Genomic DNA, 26,845 nt, shown 5'->3' on the forward strand with positions numbered 1-26,845 from the left:
TAGAAAGAAAACCTTCTGTGACTGCTTCTTCCCCATTCTAACATCTTTGAAAAAAACTTGATGCCTGGCACTTTGGCAGCTATTTTGTGACCATGAGGTTTCACACATAGGGTCAATGGGCAACATGCAGAGGACGGTAGAGAGGAAAGGCAAAAAGAAGCTGGGTCCTTGATGACATTGTTGAGCTGCTGAGCCTTCCCTGGAACTCTCTGACTCTGGGCTTGTTGTCAAATGAACAATTAATATTCTAATGGGTTAAACTACTATTGGTAGGTTTTACTGTTGCTTGCAGCTCAAGGTTATCCCAGTCCTTTGATGTTTACTGTAGTAACCAAGGGATGATCTTATCCTTCAAGCCTCTCTGTTGCTTAACATTATTTAAAAATAATGCATATTCATATTCATTTCAAAGTCCATCTCTAAGATACTCTTTTATCTCACTGCCAACACATCCCATTTATGTATTCCTGAGCATACTTGAAGGGAAAGAAAGAAACCATATAACCCTGGCTACATTGAACATCTTTTGCCATCTTCTAAAATCTTTCCTAACACTGAGAGAAACAGATGACATTTCCAGTAATGAAAAGGGGAGCTTTTGGACAGTTCAAAATTAGATACAAAGGTCTTCAGCTAAAGGTCTCACGCATTTCAGAGGTTTGGGCAACTTTTGTGGCAGCTCTTGTATCATTCAATAATATCGATTTCACAAAAGGGCAGGCAATTTAGAAGGCCAAGAGTTTTCACCTTTCATTTTCTCAACAAGAGAAAACCCACAACTACAAGCCTCTTTACTCCAGCCCCTGGAAAACACCTCTGCCCACCAAGTCCTCCTTCCCCACCGCAGCCCCCAGATCCTCCAGGTTATTTGAGGGTGAAGTGAATGGACTTGCTCATCCGGCAGTGTCTGGCCAGCTGGAAGGCAAAAAAGACAAGCAAAGGTTCTTAGTTACCCAGGAGAGCTCAGCAGACCAGAAATAATTAGAGCTTTAGCCACTCCTGGTCCAGGGAAATGTGGGTGTCAGAGAGAGGAAGCTCTGCCAAGCTGCCCCCTCTGACTGCCTGGGCCTAGGGGGCTGCAGTACATATATTCAGGGATGTGGGATGATTTGCAGTCGATCTAGGACCTGGGCCTGAAGAAGTCACCCACTGTGACCTCCACACCATTAGAAGGAAGCGTTGCTTCCAATAGACTCAAAGTTGGCCGCCAACTGTGCACCTTTTCCCCCTTGCTGGAAAGACTGTCATATTAAAGCAAATGAAAGCATTGAGCTTACCCTACATGGACAAAGTTGGCAACACCGTTAAGCTGAACCGTCACTAGGATATTGTGACAAACGAACAAACTTCAACCCTTGCAACGTCCATCACCAACATGTTTTAATAAAGGTGAACGTACACATTTGGCTTCCTCGGAATGTTCACTTCAAGCAGATATCTCCAAGCAGACGGTCAGTCTTCTCTGGCCTTTGATGGGATCTGGCATCTTCGTCTCTCCTTCCCTAGGTTCCTGCCTTCATGACGGGGAAAAGGCTCGTGGAAACCAAATCCTGGAGGTTCATGCTGTCTGCTGAGACACAGCATCAGGCCTTCCTCTGGAGGCCAAGCCCCAAATCCAGTTGACCTCCCTTCTCTTTCTTTGAAAATGTACATGTTTCGCACATCTGGGCCCTCCTGTTCCTCCCTACCCATGGTATCCATGCCGTGGGGTCCATCGCTGGAACCCCAGGAGCTGCCTCTATGGAAAGACCAAGCCACCCCTTGACAGCAGGGATGGCAGAGAATCCAGGGAGGAAGGATTCCTGGTCCCCTGGCCCGCACGGGAGCAGGTGGCTGGGGGGAGCATCTTTCTGTTTCTCAGTCCATTTGGCCACCCACCGCGCTCAAACTCCAAAGCACTGAAACCTGACTTAACTGTTTTCTTGCCCCAAGAGTCACCAATCAGCCTGACCAACGAGGGGGCCAGAAAAGAAGCCCCCGGCGTGACCTTTGCTGCTTCCAAAGGGGAGGCCCCTGCTTTGGTCGTGGGCTTGGTTCTCACCTCCCTTTTGCCTCCATCCCCAATTCCTGGGGGTAATAGCTTTCTGAGGCTGTCATCTAGTGCAAGCCCAGCTGTCCCCATGGCCACATTTGGATCCCCTGGAGCCAGGGACAGCAACTCCAAGAGGGGGCCAGGTGGAGGCATGCGGCTCAAGTTCAAATGCATGTCCATCGGCCACAGTCTCTGCCACTCAGCCCTGGGAAGGCAAAGCGAGGGGTCCCTTCCCTGGGAGCATTTCTCAGACCCAAGAAAAAGCTGCTCAGGCCACACCCAGGCCACCTGCAATTTCAAAGAAGAAAGCCTGGGGCCGGGGATGCAGGAGAAACCTAAGAACAGGTCCAGTGGGTGAGTGGCAGGTCTCACAGGGGTCCCGGCCTGGAGTGTATCTGCAAAGATCTTTTGGTTGTTGTTCACCGAGGTTGTGACCGGCTGACTCTGGATGGTGTCCAGCTGGCTACCGGTGTCACCAGGCACTGCTGAGGTGGCACTTTTCCCATGCAGATCCACAGGTTATTAACAAACCTCCACACACACATACGGAGAACCCCCCAGAGCAAATGCCTCCCCATCCCCGGATGGATCTCGATAAATATGAGCAAACAGTCAAGACACAAAACCTCGTTGGTCCAGGTGGTACCTTTGGGTGAGTTCTTGATGTGGGCAGTGACGATCGGTGCCCCAGCCAGGCTCCAGCAGCTCCCCGCTCTCTACAGCCTCAAAAACCAGCTCAGCCCCCCATCGGTCACTACTCCTGAGAGCCCGAGTTCGACCTAGCGACACCTGTGCCGTGCGTCCCTCGGCCGACCATCTCCTGGCCCCACTCCCGATGGCTGGACTCCTGCAGTCCACGGCCTTTGGTCTCAATGGGCAAAAAGCAGGAGGCCAGGGCAGCCAGGAGGCAGCAGCCACTGTAAACCGCCAGCGTCAGGTACACGGACGATTCCAGCATCACCTAGGGGGAGGGAGATGCACGCCGGTGAGAGCATCCCTTCTGACGCACAGGCACCACCAACCATACAGATAACATTGAGAACGCCAGGCCCTCTTGTAAGCCCTCTTTATCACTGGACTCCCATGGAGTCCTCACGACAGTTTTATCAGGTATGTCCTCCACCCCCATTTTACAGAGGGAAAAACTGAGGCTCAAAGAGGATTAAGCAGCATACCCAAGTTCATACAAAGACTAAGGATGGGGCTGAGATTTGAACCCAGACCCCATCAGGCTCAAGAGTCTATTTATTCTCTCCCAAAGCAGCATGTCTGCTGACTTCCTAGCTTTATGGCCCAGGGCACATCACGCAGCAGAGCTAAACCTCATTTCTTCATCTGCCGAACGGGCAGAAGAGCAGTAGCCATCTCCCAATGAGAAGATGCCTCACTTGACACCATGCAGGCACACGGCAAGCTGTCAACCAGTGCTAGTTAATAGTGACGTACAACGGCCAAACACAATGGTACCGGGACAGAACGACTTGGCTAAAACACGTGTTGGAATTCTATTTACACGAAATATCCAGAAGAGGTAAAATTCATCCAGACAGAATGCAGACCGGTGGTTCCCAGGGGCTGGAGGAGGGGGAGCTGGGGAGTGACTGCTTAATGGATACGGAGGTTTATTTTGGGGAGAAGAAAATGTTTTGGAACTAGATAGAGATGGTGGTTGCCCATCATTGTGAATGTGCTACATGCCACTGAATTGTTCACTTTATTTTTTAAATTTTATTTATTTATTTGGCTGCGCTGCACAGCTTGCAGGATCTTAGTTCCCCGACCAGGGTTTGAACCTGGGCCCCGGCACTGGAAGCGCGGAGTCCTAACCACTGGACAGCCAAGGAATTCCCCGAATCATTCACCACCAGGGAATTCCCTGAATTAAAATGGTTAATTTTATGTTAGGTGACTTTTACCTCAATTTATAAAAAGTGATAAAAACAGGAAAAAATGAATTGGATATTAAAAAAGCAAAAAGATTCCCAAACAAGCTCCCCCCAAAAGGAGAGAAATGCTTCAAGACACAAAGAGCTGCAAAATTCTGCAACGACACCAAATCATCCAACTCAGAAACCAGGGACTGGGACATTTGTTTCCCACTAAGGCATGGTGGCCTGTTTATTCTCATCCAAATTGTTTTCGGCCAAATCGTCGGAAAGACCTGAGTTTGATTCCCAGCTCCTCTACTTCACAGCTGTGTGACCTTGGACAAGTCCCTTGACCCTTCTGAGCCTCAGTTTTCTCATCTGCAAGCAATACTTCTTCGTAGGATGGGCTGCTGGGATGAGATCAGGTAATGCACACCAAGGGCAGTGCAGAGGCTCAGGGTACAGTAACAGCCTGCCACGCAATGGCTTTTGTCACGCCCACCCCCTCTGTATTTGGGGTGACACCTACCTGAGCAATGAACGGGGTGATGAGTGCGCCCACCCTTGCCATGCCGCTGCAGGTGCCCAGGCCCAGAGCTCGGGTCGCCGTGGGGTAGACCTGAAACACAGCCGCCAAAGTGGCCGCACTGAGAAAATGCAGGCCCCTCCCTCCTCTCCGCCTCGGGGAATGATGGGAATCCCAACCGCCACCCCACACCCTGCCCCCGGGGGCAGGTGGGCCTGAATTAGGGTCAAGCCCTCAGGGGTTGGTGATACCAAGAAGGGGTGGGAGGGCAGGGTGGGGAGTCTCACCCCGAAGGGGACAGGAAACTCAACCGATGAAGAGGGCAAGAGGCCAAGCTGGGGGTGGGGACCTAGGAAGGGGGTCCTCCCTGCCCTGGGTGGTTATATCCAAATGAATAAATGAATAAGTACTAAATTCCTATTTTTTTTTTCTTTCTATCATGGAGAATTTCAAGCACAGACTAAAGTAGAATGGTGTAATCAATCGTCTAGGACCAAGCCTAGAGGACCTCTGTTAGTTTCAATCATACTCTCTCACTTCCTTCCCCTCCTAAATTACACTAAGCCAAATCCTAGAGGTGGTATAATGTCATCCACTAGATATTTCTGTATATGCTGCTTTGAAGACTTCTTCCTCTTAGAAAAAGACTGCAGACATTTCCCATGTCCATATTTGGTCTTCTCCAGTAGCATAATTTTTATTGGCTGCACAGAATTCTATCATTTGGATCAATAATCATTTATTGAACCAATTCTTCATTGTTAGGAATAGCCAGCTGGATTAGTTTAAGCCAGGAGTCAGCAAACTTTGTCTTAAAGGGCCAGAGAGTAAATAATTTGGGCTCTGTGGACCATCTGGTCTCTGGCAACTACTCAGCTCTGCCCCTGTAACACAAAAGCAGTTGTAGACAGCAACAGCACATGAAGGGCTGTGGTGTGTTCCAGTAAAGCTTTATTAATGAACACTGACATTTAAATGTCATATAATTTTCACATGTTAAGAAATATCCTTTTGATTTTACTTTCAACCATTTAAAAACATAAAAACCATTCTTAGCTCTTGGGCTACCCAAACACAGGCAGCAGGTTGGATGTGGCCCGCGGGTCGTAGTTTGCTGAGCCCTGGTATTTGTCCCTGTAGACCTTGGGCCTCCCAGTCCCTGCAGGTCAGGCAGCCTTCTCCTGGTACTCTTCTGGGAGGCTCCAGCAATCAATCCACAAGCCTTTGTTGAGGGGACACTAGGCCAGATGAGAGTCACAGAGTAGGAGACCCAGGCCCTGCCCATAGGGAGTCTTAGTAGGAGTCTCCCTGGGGGACAGGCAAGGTGGCATGACTAAAAATACCAAAGAGGCGCACAGACACTGAGGGCAAAATGAAGTTGGGGGGGTGGATCCTGGAGGGCTTCCTGGAGGAGGCAGCATTGGAGCTGGGCCTGGAAGGTGGGGTGGAGGGAGCAGGGCTCGGGATGATGACTCAAAGTGAGGGCTCTGGAGTGCTGTGTAGACCTGAGGGACAATCTAGATGGCTTCTTCCCCTGGCACAGCACCTGGTACATACTATCCTCTCCCTCCCTTTGACCCTATCTAAAATAAGATGAGATAAAATAAATACAAAACAAGGAACCCATAATCCCCGAGTGTGGGAAAATGGACACTCTCAGACGCTGTCGCATAGAGTGTAAGTTCAGGCAACATTTTAGAGGTTGATTTTTTTTTTTCAATCTTTCTCAATGTTTGTAATGTTTATTATAGGCTTTAATTCAGAAATTCCACATCTTATTTATTCTAAAGAAACCACACATGTGCACAAGGATAGGTAAAGCTGTTTACCTTCATACTATAATAATGAAAAGTTGGAAAATGATTCAAATATCCACTGGTAGGAGAATTGTTACAAAATTATGATTTGCCCATACTATACTATATAATATAGTATAGTATGTAATATATATGATATAGTATAATAAAGTATATTATATAATATAAAGTATATATATTCTATAACAAAGTATAGTATATAATATTGATATATAGCATACATATTATATAGTATAATAAAGGACTGTACATAATAATATAGTATATAGATTACCATATAGTACTGTACAGAACAGTATAGTATAGCAGCTATTACAAAGAACAAAGCAGGTCCATATGTCCTGTGTTCCTTGTCTTCCATCTTCCCCTCCAGAACCTCTCTCTACCCCTCCCCACCTCATTCTCTGCCCTGGGGGCTGGCCACTGTGGACCACCAAGGGCTCCTAGGCTCTCTGCCTTCCAGTTGGGTTCAGCCAATGGGAAGCCCCAGTGGGAGAGGGGCGGGAGGTGGGAGAGAGAGGCCAGGGTATTTATTCTCCTGCTCCTTCCGTTCTAGGTTGCCTAAGGGCACATGTGTCCCTCAACTAAAGGTCACAGCTTTTCTCTGCACAGCTCCCTCCTGGGACCCTGAACACCCCGTCTCCTCACCCCACAGGCCTTAGGTGGTAGCTGTGTCCCCAGCCACCTCCACCTCCTTGTGAGCTCTGGGTGCCGCTCCATCACTTTTTGGTTTCCCTAACCCCTATCCTACACCACTGTAATCCGTCCTTTATTAAACTCATCTCAGTTGCTCAGTTACCCAATTTGATACATGCACTAACATAAATTAGGAAACAATCTGGAAGAATATACACTGAACCATTCAAGAAGGTAGTCTCTAGGAAGGCAGAATGTGAGGCCCTTTAGTTTGGGGGTTTTATACAGTTCTGTAACATTTGGAACTTGTACACTGACCATAAGCTTTTATAAGCAGAAAACAATGACTGAACGAAAGCCTGAAATAATGAAGGCCTTCACAGCCGCCACTCAGACTCAAGGACAAATTTCACTCAGAGGAGCCCAGGCCAGGTGTTTCCGGAAGCAGGGCCCACCGCCCCCTTCCCACCCCGGCTGCTCCCAGGCATCCCTCCTACCTCAGGTGTGTAAACATAAGCTGCTTGGAAGCCTCCAGAAATAAACGCTCTTGCAATGAAGAGTAACAGAGTGAGCATATTTCTAGGAAGAGAAAAAAAAAGCAGATGAGCAAGTATTTTTTCTGACAGTTTCTTTCAGCAAAGTTTTATCTGCCCAGGTAGAATTTACACCCTAGAAACTGGCAAAGCCCACGTCACCCAACACACCATCAGGCAGGCACGCAGACACACGCATCCCAGTGGTCTCTCGGAAGACCTGCTTTTATAAGTTCATCATTCTCCAAAGTTCCAGGCTGAGATGGTGGTGCCCAGGGTGGGGCACGGCTGGGGTGAAGTGAAGTAAATAATCCAAAGTCCAGATAGGACCTAGTGGGGGCAGGAATTGAGCCAGGAACCAGCTGAACCAGGGAAAGGAAACTTCTCTTCAGTATTATGAGGATAATCCTGACCCCCAGCCCTCTGTTCCATTGTTCCCATAATGTCTTTGAATATCAACATTTCCAGATCTAAGTTACATCTCCAGACCTTTCACAGATCTCTCATCTGTGGTTCGGTCTGCGGCCTCTTGGAGATCAACACAGGCCAGTTCCATATTTTGAGGCTCTTGATAGATGGGAAAAATGAAGAAATGCCAAAAGGGGATTATAAAACAAGACCTTGAAATATTGCCATGGAACAAATGAACACTTTTAACCCATATATGAATTAAACAGCTATATGCATGATCTTATTGGGAGATGATGTCAAAAGTCTAAATGTAATGGTGTCGGAGCAAAATTTGGACCAAAGTGCCCTCTTACCCCCACTCCCATCAGAGGCCCCAACTTTGAGCCCAATCTGTTGTCCAGTTATGAAGCAGCCAAGAGCCTCAGGCTTAGTGAGGGGCTGGGGGTGATCCTTCAGGTACCCCAGGGAGTGTAATCCACAGTCTGCAGGCACAAAGACCTGACCACGAGCTGAGAAGTAAGCTTGCTGGCCAGAGATCTGAGTTCACGACCCACCTTCCAACACAGATAAACAGCAGGAGGCTGCAGAGGGAGAAGATGACGAAGCACAGGGCCATGGTCTTCTTGCGGCCCAGGCGGTCGATAATCCAGAGAGTCACAAGGACACCTGCAAGGGAGCAGGGGAGCCATGGGAGGCAGCATCTGACGTGAGCCCCAATAATCCCACCTCCTGGTACCACACCCTGTGTAATCCCCTCCTCTTGAGAGTGGGCTGGACCTCATGACTCACTTCTAATGACTAGAATACGGCAGAAGTGATGGGATGTCACTTTTTTTTTTTTTGAGTCAAAAAATTTTATATCGGGAATTCCCTGGCAGTCCAGTGGTTAGAATTCTGTGCTTTCACTGCTGAGGGCCTGGGTTCGATCCCTGGTTGGCGAACAAAGATCCCATAAGCCACGTGGCATGGCCAAAAAAAAAAAAAGTTTTTATATCAATATTTATGACAAAAAGACTTACAACAGTGTAAAAGCAATCACTTAAAATTATACTTTCCATAAATGTCATTAATGTTACTAGATGTTGACAAACTGCTAAAAATGCCTTGAGGGACTTCCCTGGTGGTGCAGTGGTTAAGAACCCGCCCACCAATGCAGGCAACACGGGTTCGAGCCCTGCTCCGGGAAGATCCCACATGCCGCGGAGCAACTAAGCCTGTGCGCCACAACTACTGAGCCTGTGCTCTAGAGCCTGCCAGCCACAACTACTGAGCCCATGTGCCACAACTACTGAAGCCCGCGTGCCTAGAACCCGTGCTCCACAACAACAGAAGCCACCACAACGAGAAGCACGCACACCGCAACAAAGAGTAGCCCCCGGTCGCCACAACTAGAGAAAGCCCGCGTGCAGCAACAAAGACCCAACACAGCCAAAAAATAAATAAATAAATTTATTAAAAAAGGAAAAAATGCATTGAGTTATATGTGTACTGCAAAGTATATTCGTGAATCTTAGTCAGTGATTAGGATTATAGCTTTTTAAAATCAATTTATGCCAGTCTTAAAGACATATATCCATACGTCACTAGGGAGGTCACTTCTGAGATGAGCTTATGCAAGACTGACGTCTGTCTTGCTGGCACTTGCCCTCTCCCTGGCTCTTCTCATGAACTTGCCTTGATGGAGAAGGCCACCTGGCAAGAAACTGAATGTGGTCTCTGGCCAACAGGCAGTGGGGAACTGAGTCTGTGGTCCAACCAACCCTGTGGAATTGAATCCTGCCAACAACCACGGGAGTGAGCATGAAGCAGACCCTGCCTCAGCTGAGCTTTCAGATGAGACCACAGATCCTGGGCCAACACCTCCATTGCAGCCTTGTGAGATACACTGAAGCAGAGGACCCAGGAAAGCCCAGGCTCCTGACCCACAGAAAATGTAATAAATATGTGTTGTGTTAAGCCACTAAATTTTGGAATAATTTGTTACATAGCAATGGATAACTAATACAGGCACCAGGGGAAGCCTGAATAGTGGCATTCACTGAAACCAGGCAGCAGACACCTGGGCTGGGGGTCAGAAACATGTAGGTTCTAAGACCTCATCTTGCCTCTAACTTGTCATGTGGTCTTAGGTTAGTCCCTCGCCTTCTCTGAACCTCAATCTTCCTTTTTTTTTTTTTGGCCATGCCCAGCAGCATGTGGGATCTTAGTTCCCCAACCAGGAATCAAACCGATGCCCCCTGCAGTGGAAGCATGGAGTCCTAACCACTGGACCACCAGGGAATTCCCTGAACATCAATTTCTTCATTGGAGAAGTAGGACTAAATAAAAATAACATTCTCTACCTCAGTAGAGGTGGTATAGCATATTGCTTGATAATAATAATAATAATAATAATAATATAATAATAAAATCTGGGCCAAGCACTTTTACATCTATTATCTCGTTCAATCATCAAAACAAACCTCTAAACTATAATGGAAGAGAATAAAGAAAAGAATATAGACATACACACATATATATATGCATAACCAAATCACTTTGCTGTATACTTGAAACTAACAATATTGTAAATCAATTAGACTTTAGTTTAAAAAAAAAACCTCTACAAAGCATGCTAATAGCCCATTTCCCACTTTTATTCAATCGATACATTAAGTACCTACTGTGTGTCAGGAGCTGTTCTAGGAGCTTGGGATGTGTCAGTGAACAAAACAACAAAACAATACATGTAATAATAGGGAAGAAGAATCTGAGTTTCAGAAAGGTAAAATCATAGAAATGGTGAATGCTTGAAGTCCCGAAAATGGCAGCTGGCAATGCTGGGTTTAACACCAGAGGCTTTAATGTTACCTGCTAAGCTATATGGGAAAGATAGACAATGTAGTATAGGAGTGGACTCTGGGCTCTGGGGTGGGAACACAGGTCTTAGCTCTGCCAGCTGTAGGACACTCAGTGTCTTAGTTGGGTTTTCCCAGAAGCAGACCCCAGGACAAGGGTCCGAGTGCAAGGTGTTTACTTGGGAGGTCATCCAAGGAAGCACCAGTAGGAGAGTGGAGAAGTGAAACGGGGAAGGGACGCAACTAATAAGGGTGCATATCAAGCAAGTTACCACCATGGGAAATTGCTGCTGGATTCCACTGGAGGGCTCTGGGAGTCAGTGCGGAACGCACACCTTAGAATTCTACCTGATAGGCGAGGAAACTGGGGTATTTATACACTGGTTGAAGGCTGTTCCCAGGTGTTAACTCCCTGGCACCTGCAGGCACCTTTCTTGCTTTTAGACACTGAGGCTTTCAATTCCTCCTGAGATAGCCCTCAGGCACAGAGATGCAGAAATTGGCAGCTGCAATTGGCAGGAACCATTTTTGCTACACCTCTCCAATCCTCAGTTTCTTCAGATGTAAAATGGGAATGATACTACTTCACAAGATTAAATGAGACCATAGCTGTAAAATATTTAGCACAGTGCCTGATATATATACAGTAAGCAATCAGTAAATACCAGATATTATTATTTTTGTAATAATACTATTTTTTTAAAGGAAAAAGATAGATCACCTTTGCTTTATGTGCAGGTTTGGATTTTTAACATCCCACTGATCCTTGCCAGTGTGACTGGTGTTGGGGAACAATTCTCCACGGGTCTCTTGTATTTCTGCACAGCTTGTGAGCAAAGGCACTAGCTGCCCTTTGGTTCCAGGCTAGCGTGTCAAGGTTGTTTGTATAGCCAACAGCCTTGGAAGATAGAGATACTGCCTCCTTCTAGAGCAAGGGGAAGGTCTGTTTACTGCCCAATGTAATAAAGATGATGTCTCTCTCCAGGGCAAAGGCTGAGCAGGTTTCCCGCAGCCCATTATAAAAGATTTGGGTTCCCGAAGTGTGAGATGCCTGAGCTGTGTTGCAAATGCATTGCATGTGTTAAGATTCGCCTGGACCTGTCCTCATCATCCCCATGGGACTTGGGGGCAAGAGGAGCCAGCACTAACATACTACTCAGGCTGCCGGCTGTGCCGTGAGTAATAGTCTTTTGTCTCTGACCCAGGGGTCTTGTGTCTTCTGCCCGCGTGTGTGTGAAGCTGGGCAGCTTAACTTGTCAGCCTTCAAACAGAGTAAAATGTCAGCCTCTTCACAGTTCTTGACAACTTGTAGCTAAGGGTTGAAAACAAATCCCCAGCTTCCCTTAGAAATGGGATTTGCTTCCAGGCGGCACCAGGTAAAGCCGCATTCCCAGGATGCCCTGCCCCAGCCCAGGGGCACAGGTCCCTCACCTGGGAACTCAGACAGGGTGGTCCACAGCAGGTCCATGTAATCCTCTTCACTCAGGTACTCACAGGCCAGGCTGCATTTTGCCTCTACCGCCTTCTTCCGGCTGGAGACTGGGAGGTGGAGAGAGAGAGAGAGAAAAAGAGCAAGAGGCATGCGCAGTCTTGGGTCGCAGCCTCCTGCTCCCCACGCCTCCTTCCCTGGGTATGATTTGGTTGGGATGCCAGGGAAGGAGCATGGTCTCAGGACTCAGACAGACTCAGGTGTGAATCCCAACCAGCAGTGTTAGAGCTTCATCTCTTTAAGCCCCAGGTTCCTCATAATCCTGGGGCTAATAAACCCCGGGGCAAGGTGGTTGAGACACTGAAAGCAGGATGTGCATATGAATGTGCTTAGCCCAGAACTGGCACATACTAGGTGCTTTTGTGGCAGACAGACTCTAGGGTGGCCCCAACGACCCCCACCTATATTATCTGGCCCCCATTACTTCCTTGATCCCACCTTCTCTCTCCCTTGCTCTGCTCATACTACTCCAGCCACACTGGTCTCCCTGCTGTCCCTTCAATACACAAGGCACGTTCCTGCCTCAGGACCTTTGCACTGGCTGCTCTCGTCCTCCATTGCACTTTATATATCCCCATGACTAATTTCCTCACCCCTTTCAAGTCTTTCTTTAAATCTCACCTTCTCACTGAAGCCATCCTGACCACCCCACTTAAAACTCTGACTTGCCCACGGCCCCTTACTCTGCCCCACACTCCTGACCTCCCTTACCTCGCTTTATCTTTTTTCCCCCATATGATTTGTTAGGAAATGGAGTCAAAGACTTTGAAATGGGCAAAATGTCCTGTCTTGTGAACCCTTATAGGTTATCTCGGCTTTCATGATCTTTCAGCTCTTTTACAACTTCACGTTACAGAATACCAGTGCAAATAATTCTTGTCCATAAAAATGCAAGCCGTGTCTGGTGGTGATGCAATTGATTATTGCCTTATGCACACTGCCAATTTTTGCCTCTAAGTGTAAATCCATTTCAGCTTTTCTGATTGCCTATATACATGCGTGTTTTGAATTCTCCTTTGAACCAACTGTAACCTCTTACTGGTGTTAGCAGACAATTCCCCATGGGTCTCTCATGTTCTCTGCCTGTTTTATAAGCAGAGGCACTGACTGCCTTTGTTCTGGACTATCTCTTCAAGGATTTTAGTTTAGCAAACAGCCTTGAAAGATAGAGAGGATCTCCCTTTGGTGCAAAGGGCAGGTTTACTTATGGCCTTTGAAGATAGAGCATCTTTCTGCAGAACAAAGAGCTGGCAGGCTTATCATCTGGTATAAAAGATCTGGGTGCCCTAAGTTCAGGGCTCCTCTCATAACACAATCCACTGCTCCTTCCCTATCACTTTCCCACCCAGGTGTAAGAGTGAGCTTTTAACACGGGGTGGCAAATGGGGTGGCAAATGACCGCCTGCACGCCAAATCTGGTCCCCTGCCTGTTTCTGCCTGGCCAGCAGGCTAAGAATGGTTTTTGCATTTTTTAATGATTTTTAAAATCAAAAGAAGAATAACATTTCATGACATAAAAATGATATGAAATTCAAATTTCTGGCTGTAAAAAAGATTTCCTCGGTGGGAAATCCCTGGCAGTCCAGTGGTTAGGACTCCGCGCTCCTCACTCTCACTGCCGAGGGCCTGGGTTCGATCCCCGGTTGGGGAACTAAGATCCCACAAGCCGTGCCGCGTGGCCAAAATAAAAAAGAAAGGTTTCCTTGGAACACAAGCAAGGCTTGCTTGTTTACATATTATCCATAGCTGCTTTTCTGCTATAATGGCAGAGCCGTTTGGCCCACAGAGCCTAAAATATTTACTACCTGGCCGTTTATAGAAAAACTCCGCCAACCCTTCCTCTATAACATCCCAATGGATCCCCTGCTTTGCTTAAGCAGGTCCACAGTTAGCCGTGAAACCAAGCAGGAGGCTGTGGGGCAAACCCTGGGTACGAATCCTTTCCATGTCCCTCGTTTCTTGCTTGTAGGAAATAGGCTTCATTCAAGCCTCCTAGACCTTCCCTGAGTTCCAAAGGGCAGGTTCAAACAGTTGCTAATCAGGGAAGGGAGGGGATGCAGAAAAAGAGAAGGAGCTGTCGAGAAACAATAGTGCAGCCTTGGGGCAGAGTCCTGGTTCCTCCTCAAGGAATATACAGAACAATATCTTTGAGTTCTTCTGCAGAAACTGAGGCCCTCACCCAGGTTGAGGATGGTAACTTCAGGCTGAGCACAAGATTCCTGGAACATCACCCAGTTCCCTCACCACCAACCAATCAGAAGAAAGTCACACACCCTGCGGCCCTCCCCCCCACCAAATTCTGCCTCTAAAAACTTCTCCCTCCCCAGACCATCGGGGAGTTCAGGGTTTTTGAGCACGAGTCACCCGTCCTCCTTGCTCAGCCCTGCCATAAACCGTTCTCTGCTCCAAACTACGACGGTTTCAGTTTGTTTGGCCTCACTGTGTGTCAGGCACAGGAACTTGTGTTCGGCCACAGAGGCAAAGGATTTAGGCTCAGTCAATACCAAACCCCGAATTTATAATTGAACTGCTTCCTCAGGGCAGTTAAGACTCTCCCACACCTCCCAGCGAGATGTGATTCTGCTGTATTATTAAATCTTTATACTAATAAACAAAACTATTAAGTCAGATTATAGAGGCTTCATATGAAAAAGATAATTGGACAAATCCCGCAAACAGGCAAGAATTTGATCCCTTTATCCCCCATCCCGGGTTCAATGCTAGGAATCTAATATTCCCTTAAAGACAGATTGGTTTGAAGTCCAGACATCTGTATATAGACTTTGCTCTTTATTCATTCCTTTTGTCCAGTGCTTCCCACCTCCAGCTCCACAACAGAATCACCTAGGGAGCTTTTCAAACCCACTCATGCCTGGGCCCTACCCACAAAGCCGCTGATTAAATTGGCCTGGGCATTGTTTAAATGGCACTGCCTTTGTTGAAAAGCTCCCCCAGGTGATTCTGTTGTGTGGCCAGGATTGAGCTCCAACCTCATTCTCAGACTTGATGCACACGCAGAGGATGGCTACACAGGGTCACAGCCATAAAACTCAGGGCTGTACTTCATGGACCTCTTTAGGGGACATAAGATGTGATTCTGCTCTAATGTCAGGTCTACCGTGACAAGAAGGTCCAGGTTCCTACAGAGCGTCTTGGAAACCACAACCCAGCTCTTTCATGCTCAGATTTTGCAGAAACTTTCTCCCTGGAGTTTGTGCGAGGCCAGGCCCTGTGAGGGCAGAACCTGGGCTGGGGGTGTGTGTATGACCTCGTGTGTTGGAAGTGGGGAGGGGCGGGAGGGGACGGTGTGAACTGCTAAAGGGCTGTTGATACTCACTGCTGCAGACATCTCCTGCCTGGAAGAGCTCAGTGGTGAGCAGAACTAATCCATAGTAAGAGAATGCATTGGAAAACCTGCCAGGAAGGAAGCAAGAAAGGTAAGGAAATGATGGGAGAAATGCAGGTCCCCATTCCCTAACCCCTCTGGAAGGACTTGCAGTTTTAGCAGCAGAGACTAGGCTTTGGGCTCAGGCCACACTGGGCCTTTGGGGGGCTTTCCTGGACCGCTTGAGCAGGAAGATGGCGGGTACAAAGCATAATGATGTGATAAAGGGAAGTGATCCTGTGTCCTTTGAAAGATCAAGAACTGAATTCTATCACAGATAAAGCTACCTCAAAGGCTGTTCAGTCAACCGGTAAAAGGAGGGGAAAAAAATGGGGGAACCAAAATTTGGTAGAAAACAGTCATTTTGACAGATGTCAACAGATGGCAGGGCTTCTGGGTTGAGTTGAATAGGGAGGAGGAGGGGGATATATTTAATAATATAGGTAGCCCCTACTTTTTCGAAAGTTTGCTTTACTGCACTTCGCTTTTACGAAAGACCTACATTAGTACCTGGTTTTGCTCACCAGAAGAAATCCGAAGAGGATTTTCACTTTTTTTTTTTTTTTTTGGATTTTCACTTTTACAAAAAAAGGGAAAAGCGAAAATAGCATCCAGCGCTTATTTTATAGAGGCAGCACTTGCCCCAAACAGCGAGAGTAGCGCCACCAAGCTCCTTTCCCGGGAACTACACTCAGCACCTCAGCATCAAGCTGCCATTAGCTTTTTTTTTTTCAATTTATTTTATTGAAGTACAACTGATTTACAATGCTGTGTTAATTTCGGCTGTACAGAAAAGTGATTCAGTTATACCTATATATACATTCTTTTTCAGATTCAAGCTGCCATTAGCTTTGAACTGTGTCTATGAGCATCTGTGCTTTACCTCCATTTATTTTGTTTCTTTTATCATCAAGACATGTCCTCAGGTAATTACTTCTCTTTATGCCACTTCAGCTTAGGAAAGCTTTCATTGGAACGTTCTACTTTTGAATAGCAGGGGGAAAACTGTATGCAGGACTGGGCTCCAGCTTTGCCCCCGCATTCCTGAGAGTTAAATCAACTCACCAAGCATTTATTAAACACCTGCTGTGTGCCCAGTCAAATGTGGAGTCTGCAGACTTCATGAGCATTTCAGATCAGAATGACGCAGTTAACTAATTCCCGACTGTCCTTGGAACCAGAATACTCGAGTCTGTAGGGCCGGAATATTCTCATCCTGTGGTACAGTTATGTGGGAGCTCAGTCATAATCAGAAGCCGACGATTACTTTCCTTGAGTTACAACATGCGCTCGCAAATGTGATTTCTATAGTATTCTAAAATTAGTCTCTAATTGCTTAGTATTTACGTAGTGTGAGCCCAACAGAATCACATGCACTCAAAGATAGATGCTCTCAATTCTGTTTCCCCACCTTTTAAAATATCCTGCCAGCTCCATACTTGTACTGGGCACACAGCAGGTGTTTAATAAAGGCTTGGTGAGTTGATTCAGCTCTCAGGAATGCGGGGGGCAGAGCTGGAGCCCCGTGCTTTGTATTATCAAAGCTTTCCCCTCCTCTTCCCTGCAGTTGACCTCTTTGAGGACACTCCCCTGCTAATTAGCACCTCTGCTCAAAGGTGAACAGGAAAAGTGAGAACTGTTGAAAACAGGACACATAGTCTCAACCGGGCTAATTTTGTGCACTGTTAATGCTGTAGAAATTACAGCATTAATGGTAGAAAGAATTGAAAGAAGGGCTGAAATTTGACTAGCTATGGACTGTAAGGTAATTACTCACTACAAATGCCCTCCAGCCAATGCCAAGGTTGTTATTTAAGAAAAAGTGGAACAAGAACTGAAAGTTCTAAGAATGCCCATGTTGACCGAATCAGTGGTTCCCAAAATACTGGCCTTGTGCTGCTGGTGGTACCCAAGGCAATATGAATGGAGAGGGGGATGGATACAGAAAAAGTATTAAATCTCTTTGTGAAAAAAACAGATTCCTTTACGTTTCCTTTCGATTCTTTAATTGTATCTCAGTCTTACTTACGGGCTAACAAGTCCCTAACACCTCCCCTCTCTCTCTCTTTTTTTTTTTTTCTGTAATTTAAGGCAAATTTTAACAGATTTATAAAATTCGTATATACAAAATACGTTTAAACTAACCCCCGTAGCTATACAATACACTTTTTACACTGCATCATGTATCTCTTAACCTGGAACACAGCATCCGTAAACCGAGGCCTGTTCCCCACTGTCGGTGCCATTATGGGGGCGGGTGTGGAGCTGCAGCGACACCCCAGGGGCGGTGCCAGTGACCTGGCACTTGGCTGTTGCCCTTGAATTTCCTTTCTGAGTGTAGAGACCCCGGAAGAGCTCAGAGCTCCGTTTCCGCAGCCGCCGCCGCCTCTGATCGCCCCTGCGGCCCTGCTCCCTCTGCGGGGTCCCCCACGCGCTACAGGGGCCACAGCACAGCACAGCTGAGGACGTGGCAGAGAGGAGGGGGCCGAGCACAGAGCACTGAACTTCCTGGCTGCAGTGGTGTCAACAGAGAATAACATGCCTGCCAATTTTAGCTGCTTCGAATGGAGTGAAGGAAAAGACACTTGGAATGTTTTGCCATTTGTATAACAGGTCAAAAGGTAATGCTTTAAGATCCTAGAGATGGGCAGACTCAATAGAGATCTATTTTAAATTTCTCGATAAACAGGCTTGTTAGAGAATCTAACAGTTAAGATGATGGGGAGAAAGTTTCACAGGCTGCCCGTGAGCACTCCTGGGGCGGGCCTCGCCCCCGGCTTCCACAGACTCCGCAGCGAGAGCTCTGGCCACCTGTTTGCAGGTGAACCTGGAAAAGGTGCCCGGGCTCAACCAGAAAGCTTGGGTGAGGAGGGAAGCCATGGAGAACCAGCTTTGTTAGCCCGACTGTCAGATCAAGGCTGGTTCCACGTTTGTGATCTGAGTTCCAGAGTCTCCTAGGTGACAGTGCTCTCTGCCCACCGTGGGCACCGACCTTTTTTGAGGGCAGCTTGACAGGCAGTGGTGGGGAGACCTCCAGCGTCACCCCGAGGCTGCGGGAGGCTTCCCCGGGGGCCCGGGCACTGAACGGAGCGGGTGGGGCCCCAGGGCAGAGGGTTCACCTGCACGGACACGTGGCGGCTCCGTGAGATGCCTTAAAGCGCCCAGGCTGCCACGGCGGCACACCGGGCCTGTCACCACTCAGGGTGGGAGCTGTGCATCACAAAATGGGGCCTCCTGGAACCCCATTCGCAGTTCCTTCCTGACTGGAGAAATTCTGAAGTTGGCGGAAAAGCTGAGCCCCTGGACCAGCACCAGGAAGCACCAGAACCCAGAGCTGAGGGCCTGTTTCCCACGACTCACAAGGGTCATGCCCTCAGCTGCCCCTACATTGGACTTCCCTCGGCCGGACTCTGGGTCAGCCTCACCAGGTGGGATGCGCGGTCCACGCCTCCCCGGTCACCAGAGCGGTCTGGCTCTGCGACCTGCCGGGAAATTAGGTCCCGCGGGAAACCTCCACCTTGACTGTGAATAGCTGGGGTTATGTTTATTTGCGGGAATTAATCAGCTTCTGAAAGCACAAAATAAAGTGAATTCAGTGTTAATAAAAAGGCGCCTGAGTGACAAGCCTGGAACAGACAGACCAGGACGACTGTGAGCCCGTGCGGCTCAGCCCTGTCTACACTCTGCTGGGGGTGCGGAGTGCCGGCCGCTCGCCCGCCCAGGAGGAAACTCGGGCTGGTCCAGGAACACCCAGTAGCTGCTCTAGTGTTTCACTGTGGTTTGTGTTACACACACACACACAAAAGAAAACCACCAGAATAAAAACACTACCTTCATAACCAGATCAGAAGCGGAGAACCCAATTTCCAGGGGGAGCCAGGTGTGCGCTTCTCTGTGAAGCGAGCCACAGGGCCGCGTTTACGGCAACAGATGCAAAGTCTTCGGGGGCCCTGTAATAAGAACCTCACAGTGACGTGCCAAGGTCATTGCTGGATTTGAGGAGGAGGAGGGAGTCACCAGAGGTCAGGAAGGGATACAAGAGCAGTTCCCTCCTGTTCTCAGCTACTCTACACCCTAATTACAGGCTTCCGGGGAGGGCCCTGCTGCCTACCAGTACTGTGTTTTGGGGCAGGAATCTCATGTCTCATCTATGTCTGAGTTCCACCCCATTTCCTACCCCTTGCTATACAAAGACGCCAACTCCCAGGAACGTCCATCCTGCCAGGAGGTCTGAGACCTCACTCGGGCCTGGCAACATCCCGCTCCTTCCCGTTGTAACCTGGGGCGGGAGCCTCGCGTAGGAAGTTCCCACGCTGAGCAGCGCTCCACTCTCCTAGGGGCTCACGACCACCGTCAGGGTCAGCAGAACCCCTGCAGGTGTGCGGTCCACACCGAGGCGCCGCTCTGGGTGGGAAGCATCCCGTGTCATCCAGCGAGAGGCGGGCACTAGGGGTGCTTCAGGCAGGTACCAACCTGTTGTGCTTTGAAGTAAGTTTTCACCTGAAGAGATGCCGACATGGTGTGGAAACCAAAACCACCTATTTCGATATGCCATCCTGAGCACCAGTGGACACCCAGACTCTAAGTTCTAGCGGGTTCTGGAGGGCGAGACCTGGCAGGAGAGCAAGGGCCCATACGAGCAGCCGGGCCTTGCGTGACCTGAAGTCCTCCTCCAGCAGAAGGTAGGAAACAGACACCGACAGTGGGACCGAGGAGGCGGAGGGGCCCTTCCACGCCCCACGGGCTCCACTCCACCCACAGCGAGTCTCACCACTTCCCTGAACTCAGCGCGTACCACGTGCCACCTGCCATTAAGGGCCATTAACACAGCAAGTGCCAGCCTCTGAGCCACCTTAACCAAGCAGCTCCTTCCTCTGGGGATCCGCCATCACCTTCTTCAGGGCCCAGGAGGTGCTGCACAAATGCAGTCAGTAAAAGCAGCCCCTGCTCGGGGGGGCTAAGCTCTCAGCCCTCCCAGCTGCAGGCCCAGCACCAACCTTGGCACCAGGGCCTGCGCCGGGAACGCCGAGTCCGTGAAATGCAGGAATCCCACACGCAAGGCCCACCTCTGCCTAGGGCTGCCAGGCAGACTTTAAAAGGGCTTGTCTTCTTCTTCAAACAGAGCTCCCTAAATTTCCAGGCATCACTGAAGAATGAGGTTGCTGAGCGCATCTGATGTGCCTTATGGAGAAGGTGACGTCAAAAGGCCCGAAAGGACCACCCGACACACAGTCGAAAGCTTAGTGGGAACTTCTGCTCTTCACTTAAACCACAACAGAAAACCCAGCATCACTTTCTTCCTGAGGCAGGTTGCAGGTCACAGTGAGGGGAGGATTCGGGGGCCATTACGTTGCAGACCACAATTCCAGCAGCCTGGAGGGAGTCCTCCACGGTCCCCTGCTTCATGGCTCCTGACCCCGGCTGCATAGCAACCACGCAGGAAACCAAGAGTGCGTCCACGTGATGCCTGTACTGCACGGTCTCTGAGTGGCTCAGCCCGGAGCTTTGCAAAGCCCCTCAGGTGATCAGACTGCAGCGCCAGAGCTGAGCATCATGATCTAGTCCAACTTTTACAAATGGGGAAACCGGAAACCAAAGAGCTTGGCCCTCAGCCACGTGGATAATGACGAGTGCACATTTCTCTGGGGTGAAGGTGCGCTTCTGCCTTCCCCACTGTGGGCAGTTTAGGGGCCCACACGTGGACGCACACAACGCCTACCCGGGCAGTGGCCACTGGACAATACATATGTGCCTTCTCTACCTGAGAATCCTGAGCTCCATGAGCTCTGTCGACTGGGAATGGTTCACACTTTGCGTCAGTGGTTTCTTCGTTTTGTGATGGGGACAGTCACCCCACGGGGTTGCAGAGAAAGAGTTCCCACCCTTCCCTTCCCTTGGGCTTCCTCCAGCCTCCGGTCTCTGGACATGTCCACGTCCATCACCAGGTCCTCTCCTCGGGCTCCCAGGTCTCAGGGCAGCAGGTGTGTCTTTACATGTGTTTGCCGCTGTTCCTTGTCCTGAAGTCGTGTTCCAGAGGCATCCACTCAGCACAGTGTTGGTGACAGCGCTCCTGTATCCCATGTGGAAATAAAAACTGTGATCGACAAGTAATGGACTTTCAAGGAACATTAGGGTTTGAGTTATCCAACCGCTCTGAATTTTGGGGACTGAAAAATTAATGTTGGCTTGGCTTCGAATGCTGAGTTGATATTTTCTATTAAGCAAAGGAAAACTAAGGATTTATCTTAATAAACATCCAGAAACTGAAGGTGGTCAGATCATCAAACCAGCCCCTACTGCCAATGCTAAAATGCTGTGCAAAGTGTAAGCGGCGAGCAATTCACCCCGACTGCTCTCATCCTAACGGTGCCTTTACTCACAATACCAAGTTAATGTCTGTTCCCAGGATGCCCAAGTTAGTCAGTCATAACTAGTAATCTTGTTTCAAGATTATTTCCTGATCTTGGAGTTGAAATAAACGGACTCCTTTTTATCAAAGAAGTAAAAAAATTGCAAGAATAAGGAGTCTAGAGATCTCTAAAAATTACAAAGCTACAACGCAATATCTTTGAAACAATTTCTCTACAAACTGAAGGGTTAAAAAAATATTTCAGTAAAAAACGGATATGTGTCCTTATGTAAGGAAAATATCTTCGTTTGAGGAAGTTTACTGTTACATTTTTGTAATAATAGATGAGGCACAACTATCTCCTGCTTCTCCAACATCTCAATAAAAAAAAGACAATAATCAAGGGTAACAGTGAAATTAAAATAAAATAAAATAGAAAAGCCTAAGGTTTTGGAGAGAAAAGTGACTATAATCTATGTGTAGAAAGGCTGTAAATGGTTTCAGTTGACCTTGCAAAGAGCGATCTTCTTCTCGGATGCTGACCAATCACGGAATTGAGGGCCGGGAGCCTTGCAGGACTGTCGTCCACTCAGCTCGCCGTGAAGACAGGGGAGCCCGGCCGCAGAGGGGGAGAGCGGGTCAGTTCTTGGCCGGGCAGTAGCCCCCGCCTAGGGCCGTCCCCCCCTGCTTCCCAGTCCGCTTGGCTTCCCTGTCTATACCAACTTGCTTCTGCCTCTGAAAGCAAACCAGCAACCGTGTCAGAAAGTTTAACGGACAAACAGCGCTTGCCGACCGTGCTGACCCCAACTCGCCAGCAAGCCTTTCAGACGGGCACCTCTACCCGCTACGCCGACCGCGAGGGCCGCCGCCTCCTCCGCCAGGGCCACGGGGAGTGCTTCCAAGCTGGTGAGGAAGTGCGTGGGTCCCGACACACGTGTGAGACCTGGAACCCGGCGGGCGAGGAGCGCTCTTGCCCCAGGACAGGGTCCTCTGAGCAGTGACAGCGGGGTCTCGGGCCGCCCTGACACAGCCCATTGAGAATGTTCTTTTTCCTTTAAACTTCGGTCATCGGCCCTGACCCCGGGGCACATCCTTTCAGTTTATGAAGAGCCATAGGAAGCAGTACAAAAACAGCAACTTTTCTCCAGCCACAAGAAAGAGCCGAACCCCCAGCAAACATCCACAGGAAGCTTTGAGCGCCCAGAGAGACAGGATTTCATGTTGTCTCCTCATTAAAACCCTGTGATAACAAGGCTGACTCAGAAGCAGTTTTTTTCCTCCCTTTCCTTCTGGGTCAGCATCTGCCACAAGATCCCTGTTTATCTGCTGGGTGAAGGCGAGCGAGCCACTCACCAGGGACACAGGACCGGGAACAGTGTGTCCTGGGGATGGGGCCCAGGGACGGTTACTAAACCACAGGAACATTCTGGTGCCACTGACAGAGGAAGCTTTTTTCTCTTTTAAATGCTAGGCAGAGTCCTCAACACGTCAGACACTTTTGAGTAGAGTCATACACAGCGGGGACCAGTTTGGAATGCAATGTATTTTTTACACAGTGAAAGACACCTGGACAGAGTAACCGGACAAGTTAACTGAGTGCAAGATTGACCAGCTCGCGTCAACATTCACAGCTTCTGCAGTTTCACTCAGAGGAGATCACGTCCGACAGTTTTCCTGCGACGTGTGTCTGTTAGTAGAAGCGAGAGACCTTGATGAGAACCTCGATTCTCGGCCGGCCACCGGAAGGCAGCGCGGAGCCCGGCGGCGTTAACGAAGGCTCTGCTGGCAATGCCGCCAGCTCTCGAAAGCCCCTGAGCGGAAAGGAGCTCTCCGCTTCCTCCAAAGAAGGAAAGGCTCCCTGAAGCCGACTGCAGGTGTCTCTCGGAGACAACGCCTCTGCAAGGCCAGTTGGTTTAAGTCTTTGCCGAGGGGCGGGCGAGGGGCAGGGAGGGTGGGCACAGAGGCAGCAGGCACCGCCCTGTGCAGGGGGGAGGGGGCCGTTCACGGCAGAGTCCGTGTGCACACCTTCCACCCCGCGTCCTGTCGTGTCGTGGGGTGATCTGACAGGGCGGGAAGAAAGCGCAGGTTGTGGGGACATTAAGTCAAGTCCACACCGCCAGTTCTCACTCCCACCCTCTCATCTAACAGCCGGGACCCACTGGCACAAGAGACTTAAAAGGCAACGTGCTCCCCTGGGGAGGTGGTGGGGACAGCCCGCGATTCACCTCCTTTCACCTCCTACAAACCTCCACCAGGCAACGCTCCTCACCAAGCACTCGCGAGTTAGAGAGAAAAGCCATCTGCAAAGACGTCGGGTTTTGTGTTTCTGTCATTAAAGACAGAGCATGCATGCACACACACACAGTCCTCAATTACATCGTGTCAGAGAAGGAATAGTTTCTGTAAAAAGAAAGAAAGCTGTATTATTAGGCATTACACATTAATACCAAAGCGATCGCTGGGGTTTTCAGTAGTTTCACTAGTCCCCAGGATTCAGTAGCTAACATCAAAGTGTCACGTCCTTTGGCCTAGAGCGCGGCGGCGTGGTGGGTCTCACAGCATCCCTGAGCCAGGTGTTGAGGGCACGGATTCGGGAAACCCGCTCCGGGACACCGGGGAGATCTGGCCTGTGGCCGCCCAGGCTGCTCAAGGACCACAAGAGTGAAGGGCATCCTCTTTCACTGCAACATAATATTCTTTCAGGTTCTCTTGCAGGATGGTGTCCTTCACAGCGTGAAACGCGAAGCGGATGTTCTCCGTGTCTATGGCAGTGGTGAGGTGGATTGCTGCGATTCCATCTCTTCCGGTTGAAATACTGGACCAGGTAGCACTGGACGTCCTCCAGCCTGTGGGGGTTGCCCTTGAAGTCTGGGAAGTGCTTCTTCTTCTTCTTTTTTTTTTAAATAAATTTATTTAATTTTGGCTGCATTGCGTCTTCGGTTGCTGTGCGCGGGCTTTCTCTAGTTGCGGCGAGTGGGGGCTACTCTTTGTTGCGGTGCGCGGGCTTCATCATCCCAGTGGCTTCTCTTGTTGCAGAGCATGGGCTCTAGGCGTGGGGGCTTCAGTAGTTGTAGCACGCGGGCTCAGCAGTTGTGGCTCGCGGGCTCTAGAGCGCAGGCTCAGTAGTTGTGGCGCACGGGCTTAGTTGCTCCGCCGCATGTGGGATCTTCCCGGACCAGGGCTCAAACCCATGTCCCCTGCATTGGCAGGCGGATTTTTAACCACTGCGCCACCAGGGAAGCCCTGGGAAGTGCTTCTTGATGCTGATGGTCTTCACTTTCTCCACCAGGAGGTCCATCTTGTTGAGGAACAGGATGATGGAGACGAAGAAGAGCTTGTTGTTAACGATGGTCTCAAAGATGTTCATGGACTCCACCAGGCGGCTGGTGCGCCTGTCCTCCATGAGGACCTGGTCGTACTCACTGGACGGGACCATGAACAGGATCAAGGTGATCCCATCAAAGCACTGGAACCACTTCTGGCGCTGAGACCGCTGGCCGCCCACATCCACCATCTTGAAAGGTATTTTTTTAATGACAAAGTCATGATCCACGATGCCCTTGGTGGCCTTCCTCGCCAGCAGGATGTCCTGCTTGCTAGGGAAAGTAATTCAGCTGCCCAATCCGGTCCAAGTTATCCAGGAAGTACTTCACTGATTCACCCAGCTGAAACTCCCTCCTCCGGCTGAAAGCTTCCCTGACGCCAGAATCCCTCCAGAGCGCGGTCAGAGCAGGTACATACAGCTGAAAGGCGGCAGACTCCACGGGCAGCCCTGCTTTGTTCTCAAAGGCCATGAGGAACATCCCCTGCTTCTCATTTTCAGAATACTGCCAAGGAACACCAAGCCTGTCTCGTGCATCATCCAGAACCCTTGAGCCCTTGAGGATGTTGTTGAAGATGGTGTCGCGGAACTCGAGAAGCGCGCTCTGGTCGAACTCGCGGCCGTGGATGATGCGCATCTGCTTGAGGAAGGTGGACCTGCCGCTCTCGCAGGGCCCAGCAGCAGGATCCTGACGAGGCGCCGCACGGCGCGCAGCTCGCGGTCCAGCCCCGCGTAGATGTCCCGGCTGCGCCTGCGCTGCCCTGCCTTGCGCTCCGCATCGCGGGCGGCGCTGGCCTCAGGTGGCAGCAGGCAACGGCTGAGGGTCCGCACCGCACCAGACATGGCTGGTGAGGCCATGGACCCCGCGGCGGGCGAGGTGGCAGCCGGCCGCTCCCTCAGGCCGCGTCCGCTGCCGCCGTCCCGTGGTCCCTCTGTCTGGCTCTTAAATACAGTGGTTCTGTCCCCTGGCAAACCATCAGTCTAGCTACTTTTTTTTTTTTTTTGGCTGCGTTGGGTCTTCGTTGCTGCGCGTGGGCTTTCTCTAGTTGCGGGGAGCGGGGGCTACTCTTCCTTGCGGTGCGCAGGCTTCTCATTCCGGTGGCTTCTCTTGTTGCAGAGCACAGGCTCTAGGTGCGCGGGATTCAGTAGTTGTGGCACGCGGGCTCAGTAGTTGTGGCTCACGGGCTTAGTTGCTCCGCAGCATGTGGGATCTTCCGGCACCAGGGATCGAACCCGTGTCCCCTGCACTGGCAGGCGGATTCTTAACCACTGCGCCCCCAGGGAAGTCGCAATCTAGCTACTTTTTACTGTATGGTCACTTCTCGGTATCCGTGGGGGATGGGTTCCAGCACCCCCTGTGGATACCAAAATCCTTGGATGCTCAAGTCCCTCATATAAAATGGCATAGTATTTGCATATAACCTACACAATCCTCCCATATACTTTAAATCATCTCTAGATTACTTATAATACCTAATACAGTGTAAGTGCTATGTGAATAGTTGCTGGTGCACAGCAAATTCAAGTTTTGCTTTTTAGAACTTCCTGGAATTTTTTTTTTTTCCATCTGTGGTTTGGTTGAATCCATGAATACGGAACCCGAAGCTAGGGAGGGCCACTTTTTTATCTTTAAAAGTGAC

At 49.5% G+C, this 26,845-nt stretch overlaps 1 protein-coding gene and 1 pseudogene across 5 annotated transcripts in view; both read right to left on the bottom strand.

Annotated features, from left to right (window-relative positions):
- Nucleotides 1–898: 898 nt before the first annotated feature.
- SVOP (SV2 related protein) overlaps nt 899–26,845 on the bottom strand; it is an 83,575-nt gene continuing 57,628 nt past the window's right edge. For 3 of the 5 annotated variants that reach the window (XM_061169026.1, XM_061169025.1, XM_061169027.1), the window contains 6 exons: nt 15,487–15,563; nt 12,092–12,199; nt 8,378–8,489; nt 7,377–7,458; nt 4,430–4,519; nt 1,375–2,993 (listed from right to left, as the gene is read on the bottom strand). In XM_061169026.1, coding sequence (XP_061025009.1) covers nt 2,787–2,993; nt 4,430–4,519; nt 7,377–7,458; nt 8,378–8,489; nt 12,092–12,199; nt 15,487–15,563 — 676 coding nt within the window. In that variant the 3' untranslated portion in view covers nt 1,375–2,786. Of the gene's footprint in view, nt 916–1,374; nt 2,994–4,429; nt 4,520–7,376; nt 7,459–8,377; nt 8,490–12,091; nt 12,200–15,486; nt 15,564–26,845 lie in introns of those variants that run through there. The other 2 variants (XR_009697315.1, XR_009697316.1) reach the window with 2 other exon arrangements.
- LOC133075531 (guanine nucleotide-binding protein subunit alpha-12-like) lies at nt 24,222–26,091 on the bottom strand (annotated as a pseudogene).

This window comes from Eubalaena glacialis, chromosome 15 (assembly GCF_028564815.1).
Source record: "Eubalaena glacialis isolate mEubGla1 chromosome 15, mEubGla1.1.hap2.+ XY, whole genome shotgun sequence".
In the NCBI taxonomy this organism is placed as follows: Eukaryota; Metazoa; Chordata; class Mammalia; order Artiodactyla; family Balaenidae; genus Eubalaena; species Eubalaena glacialis.